Source organism: Scyliorhinus canicula, chromosome 21 (genome assembly GCF_902713615.1).
Source record: "Scyliorhinus canicula chromosome 21, sScyCan1.1, whole genome shotgun sequence".
NCBI lineage: Eukaryota > Metazoa > Chordata > Chondrichthyes > Carcharhiniformes > Scyliorhinidae > Scyliorhinus > Scyliorhinus canicula.
Window position 1 is genome coordinate 11,674,354 of NC_052166.1, and position 26,776 is coordinate 11,701,129.

Here is a 26,776-nt window from a genome sequence, read left to right on the forward strand (position 1 = left end):
AATTTTAGGCAAAGGTTAAATAGAGCAGGTGAATTGGCTAGACAACATTTAAAAGTTGCACAACATGTGATAAAACATGTAGCGGACAGAAAGCAAACATTCTTGATTTTGCCAGTGGAGATAAAGTTTTAGTATTGTTACCAATAGTAGGTAAACCTTTAAAACCCAGGTTTTGTGGACCTTATCAGATTGAAAGGAAATCGAGTGAGATGTTAAGGGCAGTCACTCTCACCTCCCCTCTGGCATTCAGCTCTTTTGTCCATGTTTGAACCAAGGCTGTAATGAGGTCAGGAGCTGAATGACGCTGGAAGAATGCAAACTGAGCATCTGTGACCAGGTTATTGCTGAGTAAGTGTCACTTGATTGCACTGTTGATGACTCCTTCCAGCACTTCGCTGATGGAGAGTTGACTGATGGAGCAATAATTGGCCTGGTTGGATATATCACGTTTTTTGTGTACAGGACACACCTGGGCTATTTTCCACATTGCTGGGTACATACCAGTGTTGTAGCTGCGCTGGAAAAACTTGGTAGGGATGTGGCAAATTCTGGAGCACGTCTTCAGTACTATTGCAGGTGGTAATGTCCTCTTTTGACTCCTGCAAGCTTTGGTTAAATAGTTCAGACTAGCTTTAGATAGTGACTGTCAGAGATCTTTACATAAGGTGGGCTTGATTTAAATGATGCAGAGTAGCATTAAATAGCAAATGCTCGGTTTAAGTTGTGCAGAAAAAGGACAAGATTAATTAAATTGGGTAGGCCAACTTTAAATGGTGTATGCTAGCTTTCAATAGTACAGGTCAGATTTAAACTGTAAGGCCAGCTTTAAATTGTAGTGGCTAACTTTAATCTGCATAGGCCATATTTAAACGATATATCATATTTAAACTGTACATTTCAGCTTTAAGAGAACTGGGTAGACAGTTTTACATTCTACGGTACAGTTTTAAGTGGTGCTTACCCATGTCCTCCAGTTCGATCAATCTAAACTTTGGCTAGCAGTCTATTGATCTGTGAGGCTCTTTATCCAATTGGTGGATAATTTTCTGGTTTCCCTCTGTAACTCGTCTCCAATCTATCAAACCTCCATTTAGAAGATCCCCCTCAGAGACCCAAATTAATCAGGCTCTTACCTATTAAACCATTATCAATCAGAGACCATGATCATTGCTTTAGAAATTAAGAATTGAAATGTTCTGTGATATCTGGACCGTGATCCCGGCGACTTTGATTTACCAACTTTCAGGGTCCATGGATCCTCTTCAATCTTTTTCCTTTATGTCTGTCTTAATCCTTTGTGGCTATTAAATTGACACACACACGCAAAACCATTTAAAAATAAATTTATTGTATTAAATAAAGATTCTCAAATCAATGGGAAATAAAGTTATAATCTTTTAAAATCTGTATTAATAAATATTATTCTTCCTCCTCTGCCTTTCTGTCCAGTGACGAAGAATCGACGGCCACTTCTTCATAATCCTTCTCGAGTGAGGCCATGTCCTCACGTGCATCCTGGAACTCCCCTTCCTCCAGCCCCTCCCCCACATACCAGTGGACAAAGGCCCGCTTGGCGTACATCTTATCAAATTTGAGGTTCAGTCGGGTCCAAGCCAAGGCAATGGCAGTGGTGTTGCTCAGCATACAGAGGGCCCGTTGTACCTTTGCCAGATCACCCCCTGGCACCACCGTCGGGGGCTGGTAGTTGATGCCAACCTACAGAGGGAAAGGAAAATATATTAGAGCTTCAAAATCAGATCTGTTGGTTGCCATGGAATTGGCATAAACATTAAATTTAGGAACTGTATTGCAGTAAATGTACAGGAAGCCAGCTCTGGTTGTTGATTGGACTTTTAATCTTTGTGTCAAGCTTAGTTTCTGATGGAAGATATAGTGAAGCTGCATTCAGGAGCTAATTAAATTATTTATCACATCTTTTCCAATGTGGCTTTGATCCTCATTCTTCTTATTTTAAGTGAACATTCTCGTGGTACATTCCCAGCTACAATCGAAGATTGAAACTGAGAGACTTCAACTGAAAGCCTCAGTGGGAGCTCCTGTTTGAACCAGAATTAGGGAACATTTGTTACTCTATGTTCCAAAACGGAGTTTCAGATTTTGACCCGGATGGTAGAGATGTCCTGTGTGCATGTGAGGTGAGATTGGTACAGTCCAATATTTTCCAAAAGTTCCATGTATTGATTACAAAGGCAACACTTACCTTGAACCCAGTCGGACACCAGTCAACAAACGAGATTGAGCGCTTGGTCTTGATGGTGGCGATGGAAGCGTTGACATCCTTGGGCACCACGTCTCCTCGGTACAGCATGCAGCACGCCATGTACTTGCCCTGGCGGGGATCACATTTCACCATCTGGTTGGCTGGTTCAAAGCAGGAGTTGGTGATCTCCGACACTGAGAGTTGCTCGTGGTAAGCTTTCTCAGCTGATATAAGGGGCGCGTAGGTTAACAATGGAAAGTGAATGCGGGGATAGGGGACCAGGTTGGTTTGGAACTCAGTCAGGTCCACATTGAGGGCACCGTCGAACCGGAGTGAGGCTGTGATGGATGACACTATCTGTGCCATGAGACGGTTGAGGTTGGTGTAAGTTGGTCTCTCAATGTCAAGGTTACGCCGACAGACATCGTAAATGGCCTCATTGTCCACCATGAAGGCACAGTCAGAGTGCTCAAGGGTGCAGTGGGTGACCAGCACAGCATTATATGGCTCGACCACCGCAGTGGCAATCTGAGGAGCAGGGTAAATGGAAAACTCCAGCTTGGATTTCTTCCCATAGTCGACGGAAAGTCTCTCCATCAGGAGGGAAGTAAAACCTGAGCCAGTGCCACCCCCAAAACTGTGGAAGATGAGGAAACCCTGGAGTCCGGTGCATTGATCAGCCTGTGGGTAAACAAAGGAGAAAATATTTAAAATGGAGCAAGGAATTACAACCAGCATCAAAGAACAGTCATCAACTGTCGGCAAAGGGCAGCAAGAGGTGGTGAGGTGGATGATTGGTGTCTGGCGGGAGAGAGTATTTAGTGTCGGGGGAGGGAGAGTGGATCTCAGGGTGGAAAATCAGTGGTGGTGTCGAGAGTAAGGTTCAGTCTTGGGAAGCCATGTCCCAGCTGCCTTTTGTGCATGTTACTGATCAGGGGAATAGTGGAGTGAAATCAATATGTGATAGAGGAGAGACTGAGTGGGATTTGTACACATGGCCATGAATAAGATTTCATTTCCACCAAGGCATTGGGACAGTGTGATGGTGAAATGAGACAGTTGTAAATGATGATATGGGTATTATGTGCAGCTGGGATTTGTCAATGTCCCTGTTACACAACTTACCACCTTCCGTATGCGATCCAAGACCAGATCCACAATTTCCTTTCCGATGGAGCAGTGGCCCCGGGCGTAGTTATTCGCTGCATCCTCCTTGCCTGTGATGAGCTGCTCCGGGTGAAAGAGCTGTCGGTAGGTGCCGGTGCGGACCTCATCTGTGGACAGGAACAGAAATGAAAAAACAGGGACATCGAACCTTCCAGCACATTTGATGCCTACAGACTGTATTTCACTGAGATTTGAAGCAAAACTGGCTGACTGAAATACCAAAAAACTGTCACCTTACCAATCACGGTGGGCTCTAGATCTACAAACACAGCTCGTGGGATGTGTTTCCCCGCTCCTGTCTCACTGAAGAAGGTGTTGAAAGAGTCGTCACCACCTCCGATGGTCTTGTCACTGGGCATCTGCCCATCCGGCTGGATCCCATGTTCCAGACAATACAGTTCCCAGCAAGCGTTACCGAGCTGCACACCTGCCTGGCCAAGGTGGATTGAAAGACACTCACGCTGATGAGAGGAGAAAGAAGATGCAAATATTGTTGCAGGACAATGCTTTGTAAAGTCAATATAGCTAGAAGTAGAGAGATGTGTGCGAGGCGAGATGGTGGACTAGTAATCCAGAGACCCTGCATAATAATATGGGGACCTGGGTTCGAATGCCACCATGGCGGGTGATGGAATTTCAACTCAAGAAAATAATAGTAATTAAAAGCCCAATGATGACCATGAAGCCATTGTGGATTGTCGTAAAAACCCATCTAGTTTACTAATGTCTTTCAGGGAAGGAAATCTGCCATTCTTACCTGGTTCGGCCTACATGTGACTCCAGACCCACAGCAATGTGGTTGCCTCTTAATGCCCTCTGAAATGGCCCAGAAAGTTACAAAAACACCAATAAGGAATGAAACTGGACGGACCACCCGGCATTGAATGAAGCACCAAAAATGGCAACAGCAAACCCAGACCTTGCAAAGTCCTTACTAGCATACAGCACAAGCACTGTAGCAGTTCAAGAAGGCAACTCACCACCTTCTGTAGGGCAACTAGGATAGGGCAATAAATGCTGGCCTAACTGGTGACGTCCACATTCTGTAAATGAATAAAATAGAATAAAATGTTTTTAAAAAACACAGTACGGATTCCCTGCATTCTTACTTGGTCCTTCTGATTGGTCCCTCTACTTTCTGCAGGGTTTTATTCCTCCCTGAATTAAAGTCTTGTTTCATTGTCGATCACTCCATAATTTCTGCAGATTGTTCTCGTCTCTCCTCTGTGGAAAGAGACTTCCCCTGTGGATTTATTTTCCTCATGCATGTCCATTTCCTGTGGAGCCTTGTTTTCTCTATGGGTGCCATGTCTCCCTCCATATTCCCTCTGCCACATTTGGATGCCCCTCATGATGTTGTTTCCTTTTCTTGCGGATTACCTCTCTCCGACTCAGTTAAGATTTCTATTCACCTCCCATTGCTACTCCTCCTGTGCATTTCCCTTTTCTCCCAGCTGATTTCCCTTTTCAAATGAATTCCCATTCTCCTGACGTATCCACCATCCCAGGAACTTCTCACTCTCACATTGTGCATCTTGCCTTTCCTGTGGATTCCTTTGAACAAAGAAGAATACAGCACATGGACAGGTCTTCGGCCCTCCAAACTGTACTGTAATAATACCAACCCTGGCCAAAATCTATGTGGCACTTTCTTGTGTCATATCCCTCTGTACCTATCCTATCCATGTATTTGTCAAGATGCCCTTTGAACATCGTTAATGTATCTGCTTCCACAACCTCCCCTGGCAACGTGTTCCAGGTGCTCACCACATTCTACGTAAAAAAACCTGCCTCACACATCTCTTCTAAACTTTGCCCCATGGACCTTAAACCTATGCCCCCTGGTAACTGACCCCTCCACCCTGGGAAAGAGTGCCTGCCCATTCACTCTATCCATGCCCCTCATAATCTTGTAGACCTCTATCAGGTCACCCTTCAACCTCCATCTTTCTAATGAAAACAGTCTGAGTCTATTCAGCCTCTCCAAATAGCTAACACTCTCCAGACCAGGCAACATCCTTGTAAACCTCCGCTGGACCCTCTCCACAACTTCCACATCCTACTGATAGCGTAGTGACCACAATTGTGCACAATAAATCTCCAACAGCCAATGGGCTTCTGCTGCAATCACTCACCATGATCTCCTCCTGCTCTCACAGCTCCTGAGAATGTGCCGTGCGTTTACGTTGCCGCTATTTATACCGCGCTCATTGGAGCATTTTAATCAACCGAACTGCACTCTGATTGGTCCCTGAGAACAAAACATGATAGTTGCTCAGGGAAACCATAATAAAGAAAACTGTATGATGCTCAGCGCTGATTGGTTCTTTGCGCAAACGATGGAACAAACGGTTCGCGACATTCTGTTATTGGAGAAGTTCCAGGGTCAAGGCCATCTTTGCTGAACAAATATTTTTCAATCAAACTGCAATTAATAAAGATCCATTGATCAGAGCCAAACAAATCAAAGGCCCCAGTCAACCCCACAATAACACCCCATCAATCAGAGTCACATCAATCACACCCCATCAATCAGTCACATCAATAACACCTCGTCCAGCGACAACGGCAACATGTCCCATCTTTTAAACTCCTCCATTTGCTCCACCAGCCTTGTAAGGTTAAGTTAGTGTAGGGCCCCCCAGCTCCTGGCCACCTGGATTCCCAGGTACCTAAAGCTCCTCTCCGCCCTTTTTAGTGGGAGCCTACCAATCCCCTCCTCCTGATCCCCCGGGTGCACGACGAACAGCTCGCTCTTACCCAGGTTGAGCTTGTACCCCGCGAAGTCCCCAAATTCCCTGAGAATCTTCATCCCCTCCGGCATTCCCCCCACTGGGTCCGCCACATAAAGCAATAAATCATCCACATAAAGCGACACTCGGTGCTCCTCCCCCCCCTCCCCCCGCACCAGTCCCCTCCAGTTCCTCGACTCCCTCAACGCCATGGCCAGGGGTTCGATTGCCAACACAAAGAGCAAGGGGGACAAGGTCTCGTCCCTTGGTATAACCAAAAGTACTCCGATCTTCTCCTATTCGTGGCCACGCTCGCCATCGGGGCCTCATATAACAACCTCAACCATCTGACAAACCCCTCCCCAAACCCAAACCTTTCCAGCACCTCCCACAAGTACCCCCACTCAACCCTATCAAAGGCCTTCTCCGCGTCTGGCGCCACCACTATCTCCGCTTCCCCCGCTACCGCCGGCATCATGACAACATTCAAGAGCCTCCGTATGTTGATGTTCAGCTGCCTTCCCATCACGAACCCCGTCTGGTCCTCATGGATGACCCACGCCACACAGTCCTCTATTCCTGTGGCCAAGATCTTCGCCAACAGCTTGGCGTCCACATTTAACAGCGAGATCGGCCTGTATGACCCACACTGCAGGGGGTCCTTGTCCCGCTTAAGGATCAAGGAAATCAGCGCCCAGGACATAGTCGGGGGCAAAGCCCCCCCCCCCACCCCCCCCCCCCCCCACCCCACCCACCCCACCTCCTCCCTTTCCTCGTTAAAGGTCCGAATCAACAGGGGGCCCAACAGGTCTGCATACATTTTTTAGAATTCGACCGGGAACCCATCCGGTCCCGGCGCCTTCCCCGACTGCATGCTCTCTATCCCCTTGACCAGCTCCTCCAGCTCAATCGACGCCCCCCCCAGTCCCTCCACCTGCCCCTCCTCCACCTTGAGGAATCTCAGCCGGTCCAAGAAGCGCCCCATTCCTCCCCCCTCCGCTGGGGGTTGAGACCGATACAATTCCCCGTAGAAGTCCCTGAAGACCCCATTGATATCTACCCCACTTCGCACCACATTCCCTCCCCTATCCTTAATAGAACATAGAACAGTACAGCACAGAACAGGCCCTTCGGCCCTCAATGTTGTGCCGAGCCATGATCACCCTACCCAAACCCACGTATCCACCCTATACCCGTAACCCAACAACCCCCCCCCATTAACCTTACTTTTTTACGAATAGGAGAAACCGGAGCACCCGGAGTAAACCCACGCACACAGGGGGAGGACGTGCAGACTCCACACAGACAGTGACCCAGCCGGGAATCGAACCTGGGACCCTGGAGCTGTGAAGCATTTATGCTAACCACCATGCTACCCTGCTGCCCCGAATCGTAACTCCACCAATCTCCCTGGCTGCATCCCGCTTACGAAGCTGATGCGCCAGCATCCTACTCGCCTTCTCCCCATATTCATAGACCGCTTCCTGTGCCTTCCTCCACTGAGCTTCCGCCTTTCTGGTGGTCAGTAAGTCAAACTTGGCCTGAAGACTACGCCGCTCCCCCAGCAATCCCTCCTCCTGAGCCTCTGCGTTTCTCCTATCCACCCTCACCAACTCCCCCACCAGCCTCTCCCTCTCTCTCTGCTCTCTCCTCTCCCTATGGGCTCGGATGGAGATCAACTCCCCTCTAATCACCGCCTTCAATGCCTCCCAGACTGTCCCCACTCAGACCACCCCATTATCATTGGCCTCAGGTACCTCTCGATACAACCACGAACCCGCCCGCCCACCTCCTCGTCTGCCAGCAGCCCCACTTCCAAGCGCCAGAACGGGCGCTGGTCTCTCTCCTCCCCCAGCTCGAGGTCCACCCAATGCGGGGCATGATCCAAAATGACAATCGCCGAATATTCGGCATCCTCCACCCTCAAAACCAGCCCCCTGCTCATAATAAAAAAGTCGATCCGGGAATAGGCCTTATGCACATGGGAGAAGAATGAAAACTCCCTGGCCCTCGGCCTCGCAAACCTCCAAGGATCCACCTCTCCCATCTGATCCATAAACCCCCTCAACACCTTAGCTGCCGCTGGCCTCCTACCCGAACTGGACGTGTGAGATACGCGCAATCACGACACAGGAGAGAATGATTCAAAGGATTTAATCATCTGAGAACTGTACAGCAGCCGAGAAGTGTGCTCATCACATTTTGCCTGAGTGAGCCTTATCTTATATATCATTTCCTGGGTGCGGAGCCGGAGGCGGAGTCCCCCAGGGTTCCAAGCCCGGTCTTAAAGGGCCAATGCATTAAAGGTAAGGTACCATTAAATCAGCTACTGATAACATTCATCACATTCACCCCCTGTTTAAAAAAACCACATAGTCCGTCGGGGGTGAAGTGGAGTTACAAGTTCAGTCTTGCAGGTGGTTTGACCGTCCGTGCTGACTTTTCCTGCTCCGGTGATGGTGCTGTGGATACGGTCGGTATTGATGATGGTATATCCAGGAGCACGGTTGACTGAGCCTTTGCCCACCTTGGAGCAGGGTGGGGGGGGGGGGGGGGGAGGTATCCGGGATGACTAGGGTGATCGGTGCCGGCGACGGCTGGGGAGTCAGGGGGCGCTATGGGGGGGGGGGGCGCTGTCGAGGTTGGCGGTCGGTGCAGGGAGGGGAGCGTCAGTAGGAGGGGGGGGTCGATGAGGATAGCGTCGGGGTCGGTGGGTGAGCTGGCGGGGTCGGTGGGAGAGCCAGCGGGTGCCAGGTCTCGCAGGGAGACGGTGTCCTGCCTGCCGTCGGGGTACTCGACGTAGGCGTATTGAGGGTTTGCGTGTAGCAGTTGGACCCTCTCGACTACGGGATCGGATTTATGGCTCCTCACGTGCCTCCGGAGTAGAACTGGTCCCGGAGACGTAGCCAATGTGGAAGCGAGACCCCAGAGGTGGACTTCCTGGGGAAGACAAACAAACGATTGTGAGGGGTCTCGTTCGTGGCCGTACAGAGGAGCGACCTAATGGAATGTAGGGCATCGGGTAGGACCTCCTGCCAGCGGGCAATTGGGAGACTCCTTGACCGTAGTGCTAGGAGGACGGCCTTCCAAACTGTCGCGTTCTCCCTCTCCACTTGCTATAACCCCACGGGTTTTAGCTCGTCATTCTGCTCGAGACGATGCCCTTGCCGAGCAGGTATCGACGCAGCTCATCGCTCATGAACGATGTACCCCGGTCGCTGTGGATATAGGCAGAGAAACCAAACAGTGTGAAGATACTGTGCAGTGCCTTGATCATGGAGGCCGAGGTCATATCGTGACAGGGGACAGCAAAAGGGAAGCGGGAGAACTTATCGATCACGGTGAGGAAATAGATGTTGCGGTTGGTGGACGGGAGGGGCCCTTTGAAGTCCACACTTAGTCGCTCAAAGAGCCCAGAGGCCTTTATCAGGCGGGCCCTGTCTGGGCGATAGAATTGCGGATTGCATTCCGCACAGATCTGGCATGCCTTAGTCATGGCCTTGACCTCCTCTGTGGAGTAGGGACGGTTGCGGGACTTGATGAAGTGGGCAAGCTGGGTGACCCCCGGGTGGCAGAGGTCATCTTGGATGGCTCTCAGGCGGTCTTTGGGCGCGTTGGCGCACGTGCCGCGGGACAGGGCAGCTGAGTGCTCGTTGAGCTTCCCCGGGCGATATTTAATATCGTACGTGTAGGTGGAGTGCTCTATCCTCCACCTCAGAATCTTGTCGTTCTTTATTTTGCCCCATTGTGCGTTATCGAACATAAAGGCGACCGACCGTTGGTCGGTGACGAGGGTGAACCTCCTACCGGCTAGGTAGTGCCTCCAGTGCCGCACGACCTCCACTATGGCTTGTGCTTCCTTCTCAACTGCAGAGTGCCGAATTTCCGAGGCGGTGAGGGTTCGGGAGAAGAACGCTTCTCTCTCTCCTTATTTTTCACTTCGCTAGCACATGGCATGGGTAACAACCCAGAGATAACAACTCTGTTTGTTCTAGCTCTCAGCTTACACCCTAGCTCCCTGAATTTCTGTCTCAAATCCCCATCTCTCTTCCTACCTATGTCGTTGGTACCTATGTGGACCACGACTTGGGGCTGCTCCCCCTCCCCCTTAAGGATCCCAAAAACACGATCATGTAACACAGTCGAATGGAGGTCCTTGAATGTACGTTCCCTTGGCTGCAGAAAAATACTTTTCACAGTACTTCGGTATGCGTGACAATGAATCAAATCAAATTAAATCAAATCAAATCATTGAGGTACTGGAGCGGTTTGGACTGGGGATAGCGTTCATCTCATGGGTGAAACTCCTGTACAATGCCCACAAGGCAAGCATTCAGACCAAGCCCACCAGCTGTTCCAGTTACACAGAGGCACAAGGCAGTTATGCCTGCTGTCCCCGCTCCTGTTCGCCCTGGCAATTGAGCTGCTGGTGATCGCCCTGCAAGACGCGAGAGGCTGGGGCGGAATTCGGAGGAGGCAGAGAGCACAGAGTCTCACTCCATGTGGATGAACTGCTCCTCCACATCTCAGACCTTCAAAACTGCATGAACGAAATCACAAAGCTTCTGGGAGAGTTCGGAGCCTTCTCAGGCTACAAACTCAACCTGTGCAAAAGTGAAATTTTCCCGGTGAACCCCAGGGGAGGAGGGGCAGAGATGGAGGGTCGACCATTTAAAATAGCCTGAAACAAATTCCGCTACCTGGGGATCCAGATAGCCCATGACTGGACATGGATCCACAAGAAAACCTGTCCAGTCTGGCAGCGGAAGTTAAAAAGGACCTACAAATGGGATGCACTCCCACTTTTCCTGGCAGGGAGGGTGCAGACAATCAAGATGAGTGTTCCTCTTCCTGTTCAGATCCAGACCGATCTACATCCCCAAGGCCTTTTTCCAAGCAATAGACAAAATGATTATGGCGTTTGTGTTTCGGGGCGCAGGTGGGTGGGGGGTGGGGAGAGAAGAATCCAAGAACCTCTAAAACAACACTGCAAAGTAGAACAAAGAACAAAGAAAGATATAGCACAGGAACAGGCTCTGCGGCCCTCCACGCCCGTGACGATTATGATGCCCGAACTAAAAAATATCCTTCTACCCATAGTTGATCCGTGTCCCTCTATTTCCTCCTTATTCATGTATCCATCCAGATGCCTCTTAAATGTTGCTATTGTGAAAGAACAAAAAAAAGAACGAAGATGATTGAGGTCTGGCCCTCCCAAACTTGCAACATTACCACTGGGAAGCTGTGGCCAAGAGAGGGAGAGTATGGGTGAAGGAACCAAATACGGAATGGATGAGGATGGAGGAGTCCTCCTGTACAGGAACGACCCTCCGAGCCCTCGCCATAACAGTACTCCCATCCCCACCAACAAACATTCATCCAGCCCAGTGGTAGTAGCAACACTGAGAATCTGGAACCAGATGAGGCAGCACTTCGGTCTGACCGAGGCGTCTGCTATGGCCCCCATCTCTGGCAACCACAGGTTTCCACCAGCCATGCTAGACGCCACCTGTAAGAGATGGGGACAGGAGGGGGGGGGGACACTGACGGTTTGGACTTTTACACGGGGGGGACAGACTAGAGAAGCTGAAAGGGAGATTGGAACTACTGAACAGACAGGAACTCCGACATCTGTAAATGAAAAACTAGGTTGGGAACTCTGGAACAAAGCACTGAACAAGTTCAACTGCACCTCCTCCTGTGCAAGGCTAAGCCCAATGCAGCTAAAAGTGGTGCACAGAGCACACCTGACAAGAACCCGAATGAGCAGGTTCTTCCCGAGGTGGAGGACAAATGTCAATGGTGCCAAGGAGGTCCAGCCAACTACACCCACATGTTCTGGGCATGCCATAGACGTGTTGGGTTCTGGACAGCCTTCTTCGAGGCAATATCCAAAGTTGTGGGGTTGAGGATGGAGCTGTGTCTGAGAGTGGCAGTCTTCGGGGTATCGGACCAGTCAGAACTATAGATGGGGAATGACACCTTTGGCTTTGCTTCCCTAATCGCTTGCCGGAGAATCCTGCTCGGCCAGCGATAAGCAGCACCACCCACAGCTGCAGACTGGCTGGCAGACCTATCGGAATTTATTCACCTGGAGAAGATCAAGAACATCTGAGGGTCTGAAGATGGCTTTCATTTAGTGTGGGGGCCATTCACCAACCTGTTACAAGACCTATTCAAAGCCAACAACTGGTAGAGCTGGGGGCAGGGAAGCGGGGATTCCGAGTGGATGCACGGGGGCCACCAGGACCACAGAAAGCAGACAGGAACGAGAGGGGGGGGAGGAAACAGCGGGAGAAACACTGAAGGAAGCACCAAGGGGGAGGCCAAGGAGAGACCACATGGGAACCAGAGGGCTTAACACAAGGCCACACGAAAAAGAACCCTCAAAAAGCAAGCAGACAACAACTAGGGAAGAGCGGAAAAGAAAGTAGGGGACGCCAAGCGACATGGAAGAAGGGAAAAAGACTGCCCACAGACAAACACCGAACTACCCACGGTGAAGCAAAGGGCCTAGGATAAGACCCAGAAACAGCAGCAGGTGGAAAGAGTGGGAGGGATGGGGGGGGATGGGGAGGGGATGGGGAGAGGATGGGGTGGGTGCCGAAAAGGAACATGTAAACTGCAACTGTCTCATTTATCTTTACTTGCAGTGTAAAAATGTAAAATTTTAATAAACAATATTTCAAAAAATAAGCTAACCACCAGTTTTGAAAGCTAGCCTGCAGTGTTTAAAGATGGTCTGCTCATGGCGCTGAGGTCCCAGGTTCAATCCCGGCTCTGGATCACTGTCCATGTGGAGTTTACACATTCTCCCCATGTTTGCATGGGTCTCACTTCCACAACCCAAAGATGTGTCGGGTAGGTGGATTGGCCATGCTAAATTGCCCCTTAATTGGAAAAAATTAATTGGGTACTCTAAATTTATTTTTAAAAAGATGGTCTGCAGTATTTAAAAATGGTCTGCAGTATTTAAAACTAACCTGCATTATTCAAATCTAGCCTGTACACTGTAACACTAGTCTGTACGATATATTTGTGATTTTTAAGTCTCGCATCAATTTAACAGTAACAACAATAGATTCAATGTAGAGGATGAGAGGATGCTTGAAAGAAGAATGTAATTGTTGGGAAGCCTGATGGAGTGTGATTGATCAATAGGGTTGACTTAGTTTGATAAATGTTTTACTAATTGCAGGTTGATTGCAGGACATTCGATGAAGAAAGATGGCGTCGTTGCCTAGATCTTCGCTGATAACAGAATGTCTTGAAACATTTGTTCCACCATTTGCGCAAAGAACCAATCAGCGCTGAGCATCATCCAGCCTTCGTTATTATGGTTTCCCTAAGCAACCATCGTGTTTTGTTCTCAGGAACCAATCAGAGTGCGGTTCAGTTGATTGGAATGCTCCAAGTGCGCAGTATAAATAGCGACAATGTCAACACGGCACATTCTCAGGAGCTACAAAAGAAGGAGATCATGGTGAGTGGCTGCAGGGGAACTCCATTGGTTAACGGATTTTTATCAAGACAAAGGAATCCACAGGGATGGCTAGATACACAGAATGAAATGAAAATCGCTTATTGTCACGAGTAGGCTTCAATGAAGTTACTGTGAAAAGCCCCTAATCGCCACATTCTGGCGCCTGTCCAGGGAGGCTGGTACGGGAATCGAACCGTGCTGCTGGCCTGCTTGGTCTGCTTTAAAAGCCAGCGATTTAGCCTGGTGAGCTAAACCAGTGAGAAGTTGCTGGAATGGTGGATAGATCAAGAGGTTGGGAATTCACTGGGAAATGAAAATCAGCTGGGAGAAAAGGGAAATTCACAGAAAGAATAGCAATGAGAGTTTTGTAAGGGCCATGCAGAATCCAGCACATGTTTGTAATGTCAAAAGTAGCTTTATTTACAACTATATATACACAGCAGCAGTAGTACACCACTGCTTCCTACTTTAGCCAGTACCACACTGGTCAGCTCTATTTCTACAGGTATAAGTGATAATGATTTCCCCCACCCCTCATTGTGGGAGCTCACACTCCACCCAAGTAGTTCACACTCTGAGGTGTTGGAGGGGAATCTGCCTCTGCGCTCCAACTGCTTCTGTCTGTAACCCTCCTCCCTGACCTGGTGTGTTATTCTGTGTACTGGCTGCCTTTTCTGGATCTTGAAGCCTGGACTATGGCATGGGTGAATGGTGCTACAACCAGTAGGATGGAGGAGAAGTTGCTTGCAGGGGAAAGAAAGGATGGCGTTGCCTGCCTGCAGTTGCCACGCCTGAGACTCGTACCTGTTGCTAGCTGCCTTTCTGCTTACCGGCAGAGAGTGGAGCATGGGATGGATTTTGGTTGGCCTGCTACTGGGTTGAAAGTGGAGGAAAACAGACTTGTTTTTGCAGTTTTGGACTGGATGGTATCGAGAGACTGGATACCAGAACTGTGAGAGCAGCAGGGCAGTGGCCCAATTTGGTATGTGTACTGTCTGTACTGATGTTGGTTGTGTTTTTTTGTTGGGGAATGTATGGTTATCATTGTATTTTTGTTGTGTCTTGTTACTTTGGGCCTAGCAGCTGGGTGCTCACCAGTTGCGGTCCTCCTGCTTCTGTGAACTGGTGTTGAGGGGTCCTTCCTGGTGCTAGTGAGGGGAGAGGTGTTTTCTCTCTCTCTCTCCTCCACCGCACACTGCCTGTCCTTTTCCAGTGGATTGAGCTGCTTGCAGGCTCCTCTTCACTGACGTGGGGCTGTTGCTAGAGTGTTGGGGGCTTTGCCTTGTGCTTAATTGTTTGTGGAGTTTCTTGTGGTTGCTCTGTCTTTTGTCTTGTTTTGTTTTTGTAAAGAGAGTTCTCTTCCTCTGTCTTCTGCCATGCCCCGTATCGGTGTGACCTTTTCCAGTGGGTCTGCGCTGCTCATTTGGGAGCCTTTCCACAAATGTGGGGCTACCTTTGGGGCCGGGGAGTGGGGGCGGAGTGAGAGCTGGTGAGTTTGCAATTTTGTTTGGTGCCTTTTCGCATATTACTGATTTTCGGGATTGTTGTTGATTCTTTTGTATTCTTGAATTGTTAATAAACTTCAAATATTTCATGAGATAATGAATAGTCCCCAGCCAATAGGATTCAGGCAGGTTAACAGAGAGGTGAAGGAGAAACCATAACTCACTAGTAATCCGCAAGCAAAGAAAACTCACCATCACGAGGGATATCCTAATGTGGGAGAGGGAATATGCAAGGAGATATGACACCCATAGGCAAAACAAGGCTCCACAGGGAAAGTATATGCATGAGGAAAAGGGATCCACAGAGAAGAGACCAGGACAATCTGTGGAAGTTTTGGAGAGCTTTCATTGAGTGTGGCCTTCTCAATCTTGTTTCTCGCGTGAGATGTGGGGAGCCCCAGTTAAATCATCACCAGTCAGTTCTCTCTCTGAAATGGGAGAGCAGCCTGTAGTCCGAAGGGACAATGGCAACTTTCATTTTCATTGAAGTTGTGCAAAAAGTACAGGGACCAATCAATTACTAGGTTGGATTCACAGTGAATGCAGGGAATCCATACTGTGTGACTTTATTACCTCACACACCTCTCTCCTACCAGCTATATTGACTCCAGCAAACATTGTCTTCATAAAATAATTGGATCTCCTTTCTTCTCTCTTTAGCGTGAGTGTCTTTCAATCCACCTTGGCCAGGCAGGTGTGCAGCTCGGTAACGCTTGCTGGGAGCTGTATTGTCTGGAGCATGGAATCCAGCCGGATGGGCAGATGCCCAGTGACAAGACCATCGGAGGTGGTGACGACTCCTTCAACACCTTCTTCAGTGAGACAGGGGCGGGGAAACACATTCCCCGGGCCGTGTTCGTAGATCTAGAGCCCACCGTGATTGGTAAGGTGATAGATTTTTGGTATTTCAGTCAGCTAATCTTCTTTCAAAACTCAGTGAAATGCGGCCTAAAGGCATCAAATGTGCTGGAAAGGTCTGTGTCCCTGTTCATAGAATCATATAATTCACAGTGCAGAAGGAGGCCATTCGGCCCACTGAGCCTGTGCGGGCCCTTGGAAAGGGCATCCCACTTAAGCCCACGCTCTACCCTATCCCTGTAGCCCAGTAACCTTTTGGACACGAAGAGGCAATTTAGCATGGCCAATTCACCTAACCCGCACATATTTGGACTGTGGGAGGAAACCAGAGCACCTAGAGGAAACCCATGCAGACACGAGGAGGAAGTGCAAACTCCACACAGTAACCGCTCCACACGGAGCTGAAACCGGGTCCCTGGACTGTGATGGAGCAGTGATACCCACTGTACCACTGTGTAACCCTGTGTTGTTTATCTCTGTTGCCTCTTCACAGATGAGGTTCGCACAGGCACCTACCGACAGCTCTTTCACCCGGAGCAGCTCATCACTGGTAAGGAGGATGCGGCGAATAACTATGCACGGGGCCACTGCTCCATCGGAAAGGAAATTGTGGATCTGGTCTTGGATCGCATACGGAAGGTGGTAAGTTGTGTGACAGGGACATTGACAAATCCCAGCTGCACAGAATACCCATATCATCATTTTGGGAGTAGTGGATGAGGTGGAGCGCTGTTGTAGGCTGCAAAGAGGCAGAGCTGGGCCGAAAAATGGCAGATGGAGTTTAACCCTGATAAGTGCGAGGTGATTCATTTTGGTAGGAATAATTTGAATGCGGATTACAGGGTCAATGGCAGGGTTCTGAGGAATCTGGTGGAACAGAGATCTTGGGGTTTGTGTCCACAGATCTCTGAAGGTTGCCACTCAATTGGATAGAGCCGTGAAGAAGGCCTATCGTGTGTTAGCGTTTATTAACAGGGGGCTTGAGTTTAAGAGCCGTGTGGTTATGCTGCAACTGTATATGACCCTGGTGAGACCACATTTGGAGCATTGTGTGCAGTTCTGGTCACCTCACTATCGGAAGGATGTGGAAGCATTGGAAAGGGTGCAAAGGAGATTTACCAGGATGCTGCCTGTTTTGGAGGATAGGTCATATGAGAAAAGGTTGAGGGATCTAGGGCTTTTCTCTTTGGAGCGGAGGAGGATGAGAGGCGACTTAATAGAGGTTTATAAGATGATGAGGGGGATAGATAGAGTGGACGTTCAGAGACTATTTCCTCGGGTGGATGTAGCTGTTACAAGGGGCATAAGTATAAGGTTCAGGGTGGGAGATATAGAAGGGATATCTGAGGTAGGTTCTTTACTCAGAGAGTGGTTAGGGTGTAGAATGGACTGCCTGCTGTGATAGTAGAGTCGGACACTTTAGGAACTTTCAAGCGGTTATTGGATAGGCACATTGAGCACACCAGAATGACAGGGAGTGGGACAGCTTGATCTTGGTTTCGGACAAGGCTTGGCACAACATCAATTCCTTGCTCCATTTTAATCTTTTCTCCTTTGTTTTCCCACAGGCTGATCAATGCACCGGACTCCAGGGTTTCCTCATCTTCCACAGTTTTGGGGGGGGCACAGGCTCAGGTTTTACTTCCCTCCTGATGGAGAGACTCTCTGTCGACTATGGGAAGAAATCCAAGCTGGAGTTTTCCATTTATCCTGCTCCCCAGATTGCCACTGCGGTGGTCGAGCCATATAATGCTGTGCTGGTCACCCACTGCACCCTTGAGCACTCTGACTGTGCCTTCATGGTGGACAATGAGGCTATTTACGATGTCTGTCGGCGTAACCTTGACATCGAGAGACCAACTTACACCAACCTCAACCGTCTCATGGCACAGATAGTGTCATCCATCACGGCCTCACTCCGGTTCGACGGTGCCCTCAATGTGGACTTGACTGAGTTTCAAACCAACCTGGTCCCCTATCCCCGCATTCACTTTCCATTGTTAACCTATGCGCCCCTTATATCAGCTGAGAAAGCTTACCACGAGCAACTCTCGGTGTCGGAGATCACCAACTCCTGCTTTGAACCAGCCAACCAGATGGTGAAATGTGATCCCCGCCAGGGCAAGTACATGGCGTGCTGCATGCTGTACCGAGGAGACGTGGTGCCAAAGGATGTCAACGCTTCCATCGCCACCATCAAGACCAAGCGCTCAATCTCGTTTGTTGACTGGTGTCCGACTGGGTTCAAGGTAAGTGTTGCCTTTGTAATCAATACATGACATTTTTGGAAAACATTGGATTGTACCAATCTCACCTCACATGCACACAGGACATCTCTACCATCCGGGTCAAAATCTGAATCTCCGTTTTGGAACATAAAGTAACAAAGGTTCCCTAATTCTGGTTCAAACGGGAGCTCCCACTGCGGCTTTTAGTTGAAGTCTCTCAGTTTTCAATCTTCGATTGTTGCTGGGAATGTACCACGAGAATGTTCCCTTAAAACAAGAAGAATGAGAATCAAAGCCACATTGGAAAAGATGTGAGAAATAATTTAATTAGCTCCTGAATGTAGCTTCACTATATCTTCCATCAGAAACTAAGCTTGACACAAAGATTAAAAGTCCAATCAACAACCAGAGCTGGCTTCCTGTACATTTACAGGCTCAATACAGTTCCTAAATTTAATGTTTATGCCAATTCCATGGCAACCAACAGATCTGATTTTGAAGCTCTAATATATTTTCCTTTCCCTCTGTAGGTTGGCATCAACTACCAGCCCCCGACGGTGGTGCCAGGGGGTGACCTGGCAAAGGTACAACGGGCCCTCTGTATGCTGAGCAACACCACTGCCATTGCCTTGGCTTGGACCCGACTGAACCTCAAATTTGATAAGATGTACGCCAAGCGGGCCTTTGTCCACTGGTATGTGGGGGAGGGGCTGGAGGAAGGGGAGTTCCAGGATGCACGTGAGGACATGGCCTCACTCGAGAAGGATTATGAAGAAGTGGCCGTCGATTCTTCGTCACTGGACAGAAAGGCAGAGGAGGAAGAATAATATTTATTAATACAGATTTTAAAAGATTATAACTTTATTTCCCATTGATTTGAGAATCTTTATTTAATACAATAAATTTATTTTTAAATGGTTTTGTGTGTGTGTGTCAATTTAATAGCCACAAGGGACTAAAACAGACATAAAGGAAGAAGATTGAAGATCTATGGCCCCTGAAAGTGGGTTAATCAAACTTGACAGGATTACAGTCTCGATATCGCAGAGCATTTAAACTTTAAACTCGAAAACAATGATCATGGTCTCTCTGATTGATAATGGTTTGATGGGTAAGAAACTGATTAATTTGGGTCTCACAGAGAGGAGTCTGATGGATTGGAGGCGAGTGATAGAAGGAAACCAGAGAATTATCCACCAGATGTAAAAGTCCCTCACAATAGACTGAGCTAAAATTTAGGTTGGTGAAATTGGAGGACATGGGCAAGCAGCACTTAAAGCTAAACTGCCGAATGTAAAACTATCCAGTTCTCTTAAAGCTAGACTGTACATTTTAAAATCTGGCCTGTACAGTGGAAAGTTTAAAGTTAGCCTGTACAGTTTAGCTGGTGCATGCTAGCTTTAAATACTACAGGCCAGATTTAAAGTAGTTTTAAATAACACTGCACTATTTAACTCGAGAATGTGCTATTTATTGCTACCCTGCATGAGGTTATACATGAAGGCCCCACCTCGCAACCTTGCCCCTTGCCTGATGTGTGGCGACCCTCAGGTTAAATCACCACCAGTCAGCTCTCCGCCACCCCCCCCCCCCCCCCCCACCCCCTCCGCCCCCAAGGGGAAAGCAGCCTATGGTCATCTGGGACTGGAGACATATAGCATGATTCAGTGACCTTGTTGTGCTCTCGCTCGAGGGGGGGTGGTGTGGGGTGGGATGGGGTGGGGTGGGGGGGATTTAACCGCACACGGGTCCTCCATGCCAAAACCTGGATCATGTGTATCCGTTCCAGGGAAAACCCTAGTCCCTGCCTGTCTACCCCACCAACAACCCATTACGCCCACTGAATGCGGAGGGCTCTAGCTGTGTGGCTGAAGGCAATTGCCAATAGGGAATTGGCAATCTCAGTTCAGTGAGCATTCACACATCCCAAGTGAATTCCCATGAGTAGGCGTGCCATGTAGCATGTGGGAATTATTGCCTAGCATTCCAATAGACTATGATGCCTGGACACTGTGCCTGAACAGTGAGCGAGGCAAAGCCACACACACAGCAGCCAACATCCAAACTCCTGGAGGATGGGTGAGTGCAAGGGGGAGGGGACATGCTACCGATCCAGGAAACATTATGTTCGAGTTTCTGGGGTGCAAGGTGTGGGGACAGTGAGCAGAGGGTGATCATTGCTCGGCACAACATCGAGGGCCGAAGGGCCTGTTCTGTGCTGTACTGTTCTATGATCTATGATCTATGCAGCCAGGTGTGTTTGGGCAGGGCATGCCAGATGGGGAGGGGGGGGGAAGAGCAGCAATGGGGGAATGGAGGGTCCCAAGGTGTAAGGCAACACTCTTCAGTCTGAGACTCTGTCAGTCTCACACCCTCTCCCAATTCCTTACAGATGTTGAACAGTTTGGACGATATTTCGGCCCCATGGTGCTGCTGGTAGGCTGGGTGACCAGGCACCGGACACGGTGGCAGCAGCAGCATCATCAGAGACTCGAGGTGGTGGCCCATGTGCAGGGCCCCGTTCCACACCCTGAGTCCCAGCCACTCATCAGGACAGGGCGAGACCCAGAGCAGGAGGCCCGCGATGGCCCAAGGTGTATAAACATCACTGATCTTTCGAATAGATGACAGACAACACCACTCTGGATGGGCCAACATCATCAGCTGTAGGTCCTGTGGGTGAATGGACATGTGGTCAGTGGAAAGGATGGATCAGTCTAGATGGTATTAACAACTCATGTTTGATAGTCCATCTGGTCGGGGTCCGGTGGATCCTCACCTCTGCGACTTGTTGATTGACTGCTCTATCTTCGCGCCTCCCCCCCGGTAACTTCCAGGGCCCATTCCTTGAAGGTGGTGAGGATTCTGATGTCCACCTGTCTGGCCCTCTTCTAATGTGGGGCAACTTCTCCTGCAGAGTCATAGAGAAGGCATCGTTAGCCGCACGTGTGGTTCACTGCGGGAGTGGTGGAATGTTTTGGGGTGGGTAGTTATCGGGGGGGGAGCGAAGAGAAGATTTCAGTGGGGGGCGGGGTTGTGTTGGGGCATTGTGGACAGCATGGATGGGCAAGGGCACAGCTCGGTGCTGGGTAGGGGCAGTTCCAGGCGTATTCCCTCCCCCTTGCACTCACCCATCCTCCAGGAATTTGGATGTTGGCTGCTGTGTCTGTGGCTTTGCCTCCCTCAGTGTTCAGGCACAGTGTCCAGGCATCGTAGTCTATAGGAATGCCTACTCACCCACCTGGCCCGGCGTAGGTCATTAACCCTCTTGTGGAACTGGGTGGCGGACCTCCTGGTCACGCTGCGCGAGCTGATGGCCACTGCAATTTCCTCCCAGGCGGCACTGTTGCCCTGTGGCTTACCCTCCAGGACCGTCGGGATACCAAGACATCTTTTCTGGCATTGACCACTTCTAGGGGCCTCCCAAGGTTAGCATCCCTGAATCGTGGGGCCAGTCATCATGGCACCATGGCTGCAAGCTGTGTGGGGTTGGCTATGCAAGAGCAGTTTAAGAGGGGGGCTGGCAAGCATGGTCCTGGCGAATCCCCTGACGACTCTCGATTTGTGACGTGAAGCCCATGGGACCTCCTATTTATAAAATAACTTTTAAGTACCCAATTCTTTTTTTTTTCCAATTAAGGGCCAAGTTAGCGTGACCAATCCACCTACTCTGCACACCTTTGGTTGTGGGGTTGAGACCCATGCAGACACGGGGTAAATCTGCAAACTCCACAATCACTATCAGCAGCTTCTTTACACAGAGAATGACTGAAACAGGGAATGAACTCCATGGCAGAGGGTGGAAAAGGAAAAAGCATCGGGTCATTTTGGATAGAAGAACCAAGATGGACCGAATGGCCTTTCGAAGCGGTAATTCTAGCGGGAAAGTGAGCTTATCCATTTTGGTAGAAAGAATAGAAAAATAGAACAGTTTTTCAAATTTGAGAGACAAGTAAATGTCAGTATTCTGATGGGTTCGGCTGCTCTTTCACATGAATTGGGGTAAGTTAGCACACAGGTACAACAAGCAATTAGAAAGGCAAATCGAGTATGAGACACTGTTGCAAGGAAATTGGGGTGTAACTGCAGCAACACTTGCTTACATCAAAGGCTTTAATGAGACTGTAGTTTTGGTCTTGCTACCTAAGGAAGGAAAAACTTAGAGGATTTAATGAGGACTTGTTAGATTTTTAAAAAATTAATTTAGTGTGCCCAATTAATTTTTTTTCCAATTAGGGGGCAATTTAGCGTGTTCAATCCACCAACCCTGCACATCTTTGAGTTGTGGGGGCAAAACCCATGCAAACACGGGGAGAGTATGCAAATTCCACACGGACAGTGACACAGAGCCGGGATCGAACCTGGGATCTCGGTGCCATGAGAGGACAGTGCTATGAGGAGAAATTGATTAGAATGGATCTATATTTTGTGGACTTAATAGAACAAGAGGCAATCTCATTGAAACAAATACATTTCTCGCTGGGTATGACAGGGCAGATGCTGAGAGATTGTTTCACCTGATTACAGAGTCTAAAACTAGAAGTCATACCTCAGTTTAAGGCCATTTAGAAGCACTGTGAATCTTAGGAAGTCAATGCCACAGAGAGCTCTGGACGCACAGTACTTCAAGAGTCAGTACATTAGGTTTTTAGACATTAAGGGAATTGGGTAATACTGTCTTTTTGTGGTATATATTGTCAACTTGAATGTAAATATGGGGGGTAGGAATGATCATGAGGTTTGCAGACAACACAGAAATTGACCACAAGATTGATAGCGAGGAGGATAGTTGCAGACTGCAGGAAGATATCAATGGACTGGTTGGGGGGAGCAGAAAAGTAGCAAGTCAAAATCAACCCAGAGAAGGGCAAGGTGAGGATTGGGGAGGTCAGACAAGGGAAAGGATTATACAAAGGAGAGAATACTGGGAGGTGTAGAGGACATGAGGAACCTTGGAGTGAATGTACACAGATCCCTGAAGGTAGCAGGACAGGTCAATAAGGAGAAGTATGGAATCCTTTATTATCCGAGGTATAGAATATAAGAGCAAGGAGGTGATGCTGGGACTGGACAAATCATTCATTCAGCTACAACTTGAGTAGTGAGCACAGTTCTGGTCACCAATCTTTTCTCATTGCTGCAACTTTTCAGTCCTCACAACATCCTCATAAATATTCTTTGTACCCTCTCTAACATCCTATGTATAATGGACTGAAATTCTGCCCGCAGATTTTATTTTCTTACTTTCTCATAGAATGTGGGTGCTGTTGGCTCGGTCAGCATTTTTTGCCCATCTCTAATTGTCTTTAAGAAAGTGGTGAGCACCACAGACTAGCTGAGGGGTTTGCTAGGCTTTTTCAGAGAGCAGTTAAGGCATTGCTGAGGACTGGACTCACATGTTGAACACTAACCAATTAAGGACGGCTGGTTTCTTTCCCTAAAGGACATTAGTGAAAGAGATGAAAACAGAAAATGCTGGAAATATCAGCAGATCTGACAGTATGTGTGGAGAGAGAACGGAGCTGACATTTCAAGTCTCAATGTCTCTTTGTCAAAGCCGAAAGCTTTGAAAGAGATGGCTATTTGTGACAATGGTAGTTTCATGGCCACCGTCACCAGAGACTAATTTTCAATCCCAGATATATTAATTAATTGAACTGATTAACCAATTGAATTTACATTTAACCAGCTACCATTGTGCAATTGAACCCGTTTCTGCAAGGCATTATCCTGGTTCAGTGACTAACACTACACCTCTATCTCCCCACCTTCTTGAGCAGTGATGTTCTCCCCACCATTTTAGAATTTGTTCATAAAGCACTGCTCCCAACCAGTCCCCACTCCCCAGTCTTATCCACTTTCTAGCAGGTCCCTGTCGGCTTCTATCAGGCACCCCGTGCATGCACCCAACTCCTTATCTGGGCTGCCCCAGCACTTTGCAGGGAACCAATCCCTGCCCAAGCAAGAAACCACACCCCATGCCCCAGCAATAGCTTGTCGGTTTAAAAAGTTTTGTTCCTAATTCCCTGAGCGTTCAATGTTCGTTCTCAGTGCAGGACAACAGGTAACTGACTGGAAGTGATCGGAACTGAATCTGTGAATCTTGTGACAGGTAGGAGTCTAAATTATTCAAGGTTTCTGTATAATGTTATAAAGATGAATTGAGAATGGTTATTGAAATCAGACGGTCATCATACCCTTTATAACCAGTGGCATAGTGGTATAGTCAGTAGACTAGTAATCCAGAAGCCCAGGTTAATCTGGACATTATCGATTCCCGGCTGGGTCACTGTCTGTGCGGAGTCTGCACATCCTCCCCGTGTGTGCGTGGGTTTCCTCCGGGTGCTCCGGTTTCCTCCCACAGTCCAAAGATGTGCGGGTGAGGTGGATTGGCCAGGCTAAATTGCCCTTAGTGTCCTAAAAAAAAATAAGGTTAATGGGGGTTGTTGGGTTACTGGGATAGGTATACGTGGGTTTGAGTAGGGTGATCATTGCTCGGCACAACATCGAGGGCCGAAGGGCCTGTTCTGTGCTGTACTGTTCTAATTCTAATTTTTATTTTTAAACAGTACAGCACAGAACAGGCCCTTCGGCCCTCGATGTTGTGCCGAGCAATGATCACCCTACTCAAACCCACGTATCCACCCTATACCCGTAACCCAACAACCCCCCCTTAACCTTACTTTTTAGGACACTACGGGCAATTTAGCATGGCCAATCCACCTAACCTGCACATCTTTGGACTGTGGGAGGAAACCGGAGCACCCGGACGAAACCCACGCACACACGGGGAGGACGTGCAGACTCCGCACAGACAGTGACCCAGCCGGGAATCGAACCTGGGACCCTGGAGCTGTGAAGCATTTATGCTAACCACCATGCTACCGTGCTACCAATAATCCTAATGGAGACACAGGTTCAAATCCTGCCAGGCAACTGGTGGGGTTTAAATTCCACGAATAATTCCATAAATTCCGTGAGTAATGAAAAACTAGTTTCAGTAATGGTGACCATGAAGCCATTATCGATTGTCTGCTTCACTAATGTCCTTTAAAGAAAGAAATCTGCCGTCCTCACCTGGTCTCAACCTACCTATGACTCCAGAATCACCGCAATCCGGTTGGCTGTTAACTGTTCTCTGAAATAGCATGGCAAGCCACTCAGTTCAAGGGCAATTAGGGATGGGCAACAAATGTGGATTGCCATATCCCATGAGTCTACCAGGAAAATTAGATTTTGTCTATTAAATATTCACAAGTACAGTAAGTGTCTCCAGCTTGTCCTGACGGGGTGGACATGGTTGTATGAAAGCCTTCTCTCACTGCTGGGCAGGAACTTGCTCAGCGTTCAGTAAAACTCAGAAGCTGGGTAAAGGTCCCGTCACGCTGCAGTGAATAAACTGCAGGAGCACAGGACTCGGAAAAAGACAGCTTTCTGAGTGGCCACTTGTTGTGGCATTTAAATTATTGTGGCAGGATGACGCTGAGATACCAGACAAACAGGCTTTAATTTAATAAAAGCAAAAAGGATGGTGGATGCTCAAAATCTGAAATACAAACAGAGAATCCTGGAAAAGCTGAGCACTTATGGTTGCGTCTGTGGAGAGAGAAGCAAAGCTAACAATTTGAGTTTGTGATACTCTTCTTCTCAGCATTTTCAGGTTTACATTTAAGCCAGGAAAAGAATTGGGACTCTCACTGAGATGGTATAGGGCTGAATCCCTTTGTGGTCTACACTAAGGATTGGTATATAGTAGAACCAGTTCTCACTCACTCAGATGACAAAGGACTAATCCTCATTTATTTACATGGAGCAGCACTAGTCCTTCCTCACTGCTATGTATTATCCTATCCAGTACACACTAGCACGAGTATGCATTCACTGTCCCTGGCTGGTGCACTTTTGTTGCACCCACACTAAAACTGGAGTTCCGTTCTTGTAGTCTTACCTCTCGGGCAGGATTCTCCAGTCTTCTCCATGGCAGGACCTGCTGCCAGTGAGAATGGAAAATTAGGCTTTCCAACCAAAATTCCATTCACTGTCAGTGGCACGGGAGAATCCCAGCCACAAATACGCATGGAAAGTTTCAGCCCCACTTTCATTACATGTTCATGAGTAATTTCTGAACCCTCGCTCAGATTTAGATTGTGCTCCCTCACTGCACGCTCTGTCTTATTCAGGACTTGAATGTGTGAGAAGGATGACATGTCAGTGCTGGAGCCTGTCTAAAATGGTTTACAGCTTCTGGGGATGAGTGTGCACGAGCTGGTTTTAGCTACCTCCATACAGGTAATTTTTTTAAAAATGGCTAATAGGATGTGGATGTCGCTGACTAGACCATAATTTGTTGCCAATCCCTAATTGACCTTGAAGGTGACAGTGAGCCACCTTCTTGAATAGTTGCAGCCCATGTGACGTAGGAACATCCTCATAAGACCACAAGAAATAGGAGAGGGATTAAATCATACAGCCTATCTAACATTCTCTGCCATTCAATATCAGGCAAGGCTGATCCCTGGCTTCATCTCTAGTCTCCTGTCCCCTCATATCCCCCCCCCCCACATGTCCCTTGATTCCCCAAG

General features: G+C 48.5%; 3 protein-coding genes across 6 annotated transcripts in view; 2 read left to right on the forward strand and 1 right to left on the reverse strand.

Annotated features, from left to right (window-relative positions):
• Positions 1-1,327: 1,327 nt before the first annotated feature.
• On the reverse strand, positions 1,328-5,621 carry LOC119955653 (tubulin alpha chain-like). The gene is made up of 5 exons (XM_038782082.1): positions 5,524-5,621; positions 3,627-3,849; positions 3,347-3,495; positions 2,222-2,902; positions 1,328-1,716 (listed from the first exon to the last, which is right to left on the reverse strand). The coding sequence occupies exons 1-5, from the start codon at positions 5,524-5,526 to the stop codon at positions 1,420-1,422; spliced, it is 1,353 nt and encodes a 450-aa protein (XP_038638010.1). The 5' UTR covers positions 5,527-5,621; the 3' UTR covers positions 1,328-1,419.
• Positions 5,622-13,536: 7,915 nt separating this feature from the next.
• On the forward strand, positions 13,537-19,113 carry LOC119955466 (tubulin alpha chain-like). The gene is made up of 5 exons (XM_038781669.1): positions 13,537-13,603; positions 15,769-15,991; positions 16,460-16,608; positions 17,535-18,215; positions 18,725-19,113. The coding sequence occupies exons 1-5, from the start codon at positions 13,601-13,603 to the stop codon at positions 19,019-19,021; spliced, it is 1,353 nt and encodes a 450-aa protein (XP_038637597.1). The 5' UTR covers positions 13,537-13,600; the 3' UTR covers positions 19,022-19,113.
• A 5,055-nt stretch (positions 19,114-24,168) lies between these two features.
• Positions 24,169-26,776, forward strand: part of LOC119955465 (5-aminolevulinate synthase, erythroid-specific, mitochondrial-like) — a 71,074-nt gene continuing 68,466 nt past the window's right edge. For 3 of the 4 annotated variants that reach the window (XM_038781664.1, XM_038781666.1, XM_038781668.1), the window contains exon 1: positions 24,169-24,306. The gene's annotated coding sequence lies outside the window, so the exon portion shown is untranslated. Of the gene's footprint in view, positions 24,307-26,374; positions 26,484-26,776 lie in introns of all 4 variants that reach the window. The other variant, XM_038781665.1, reaches the window with a different exon arrangement.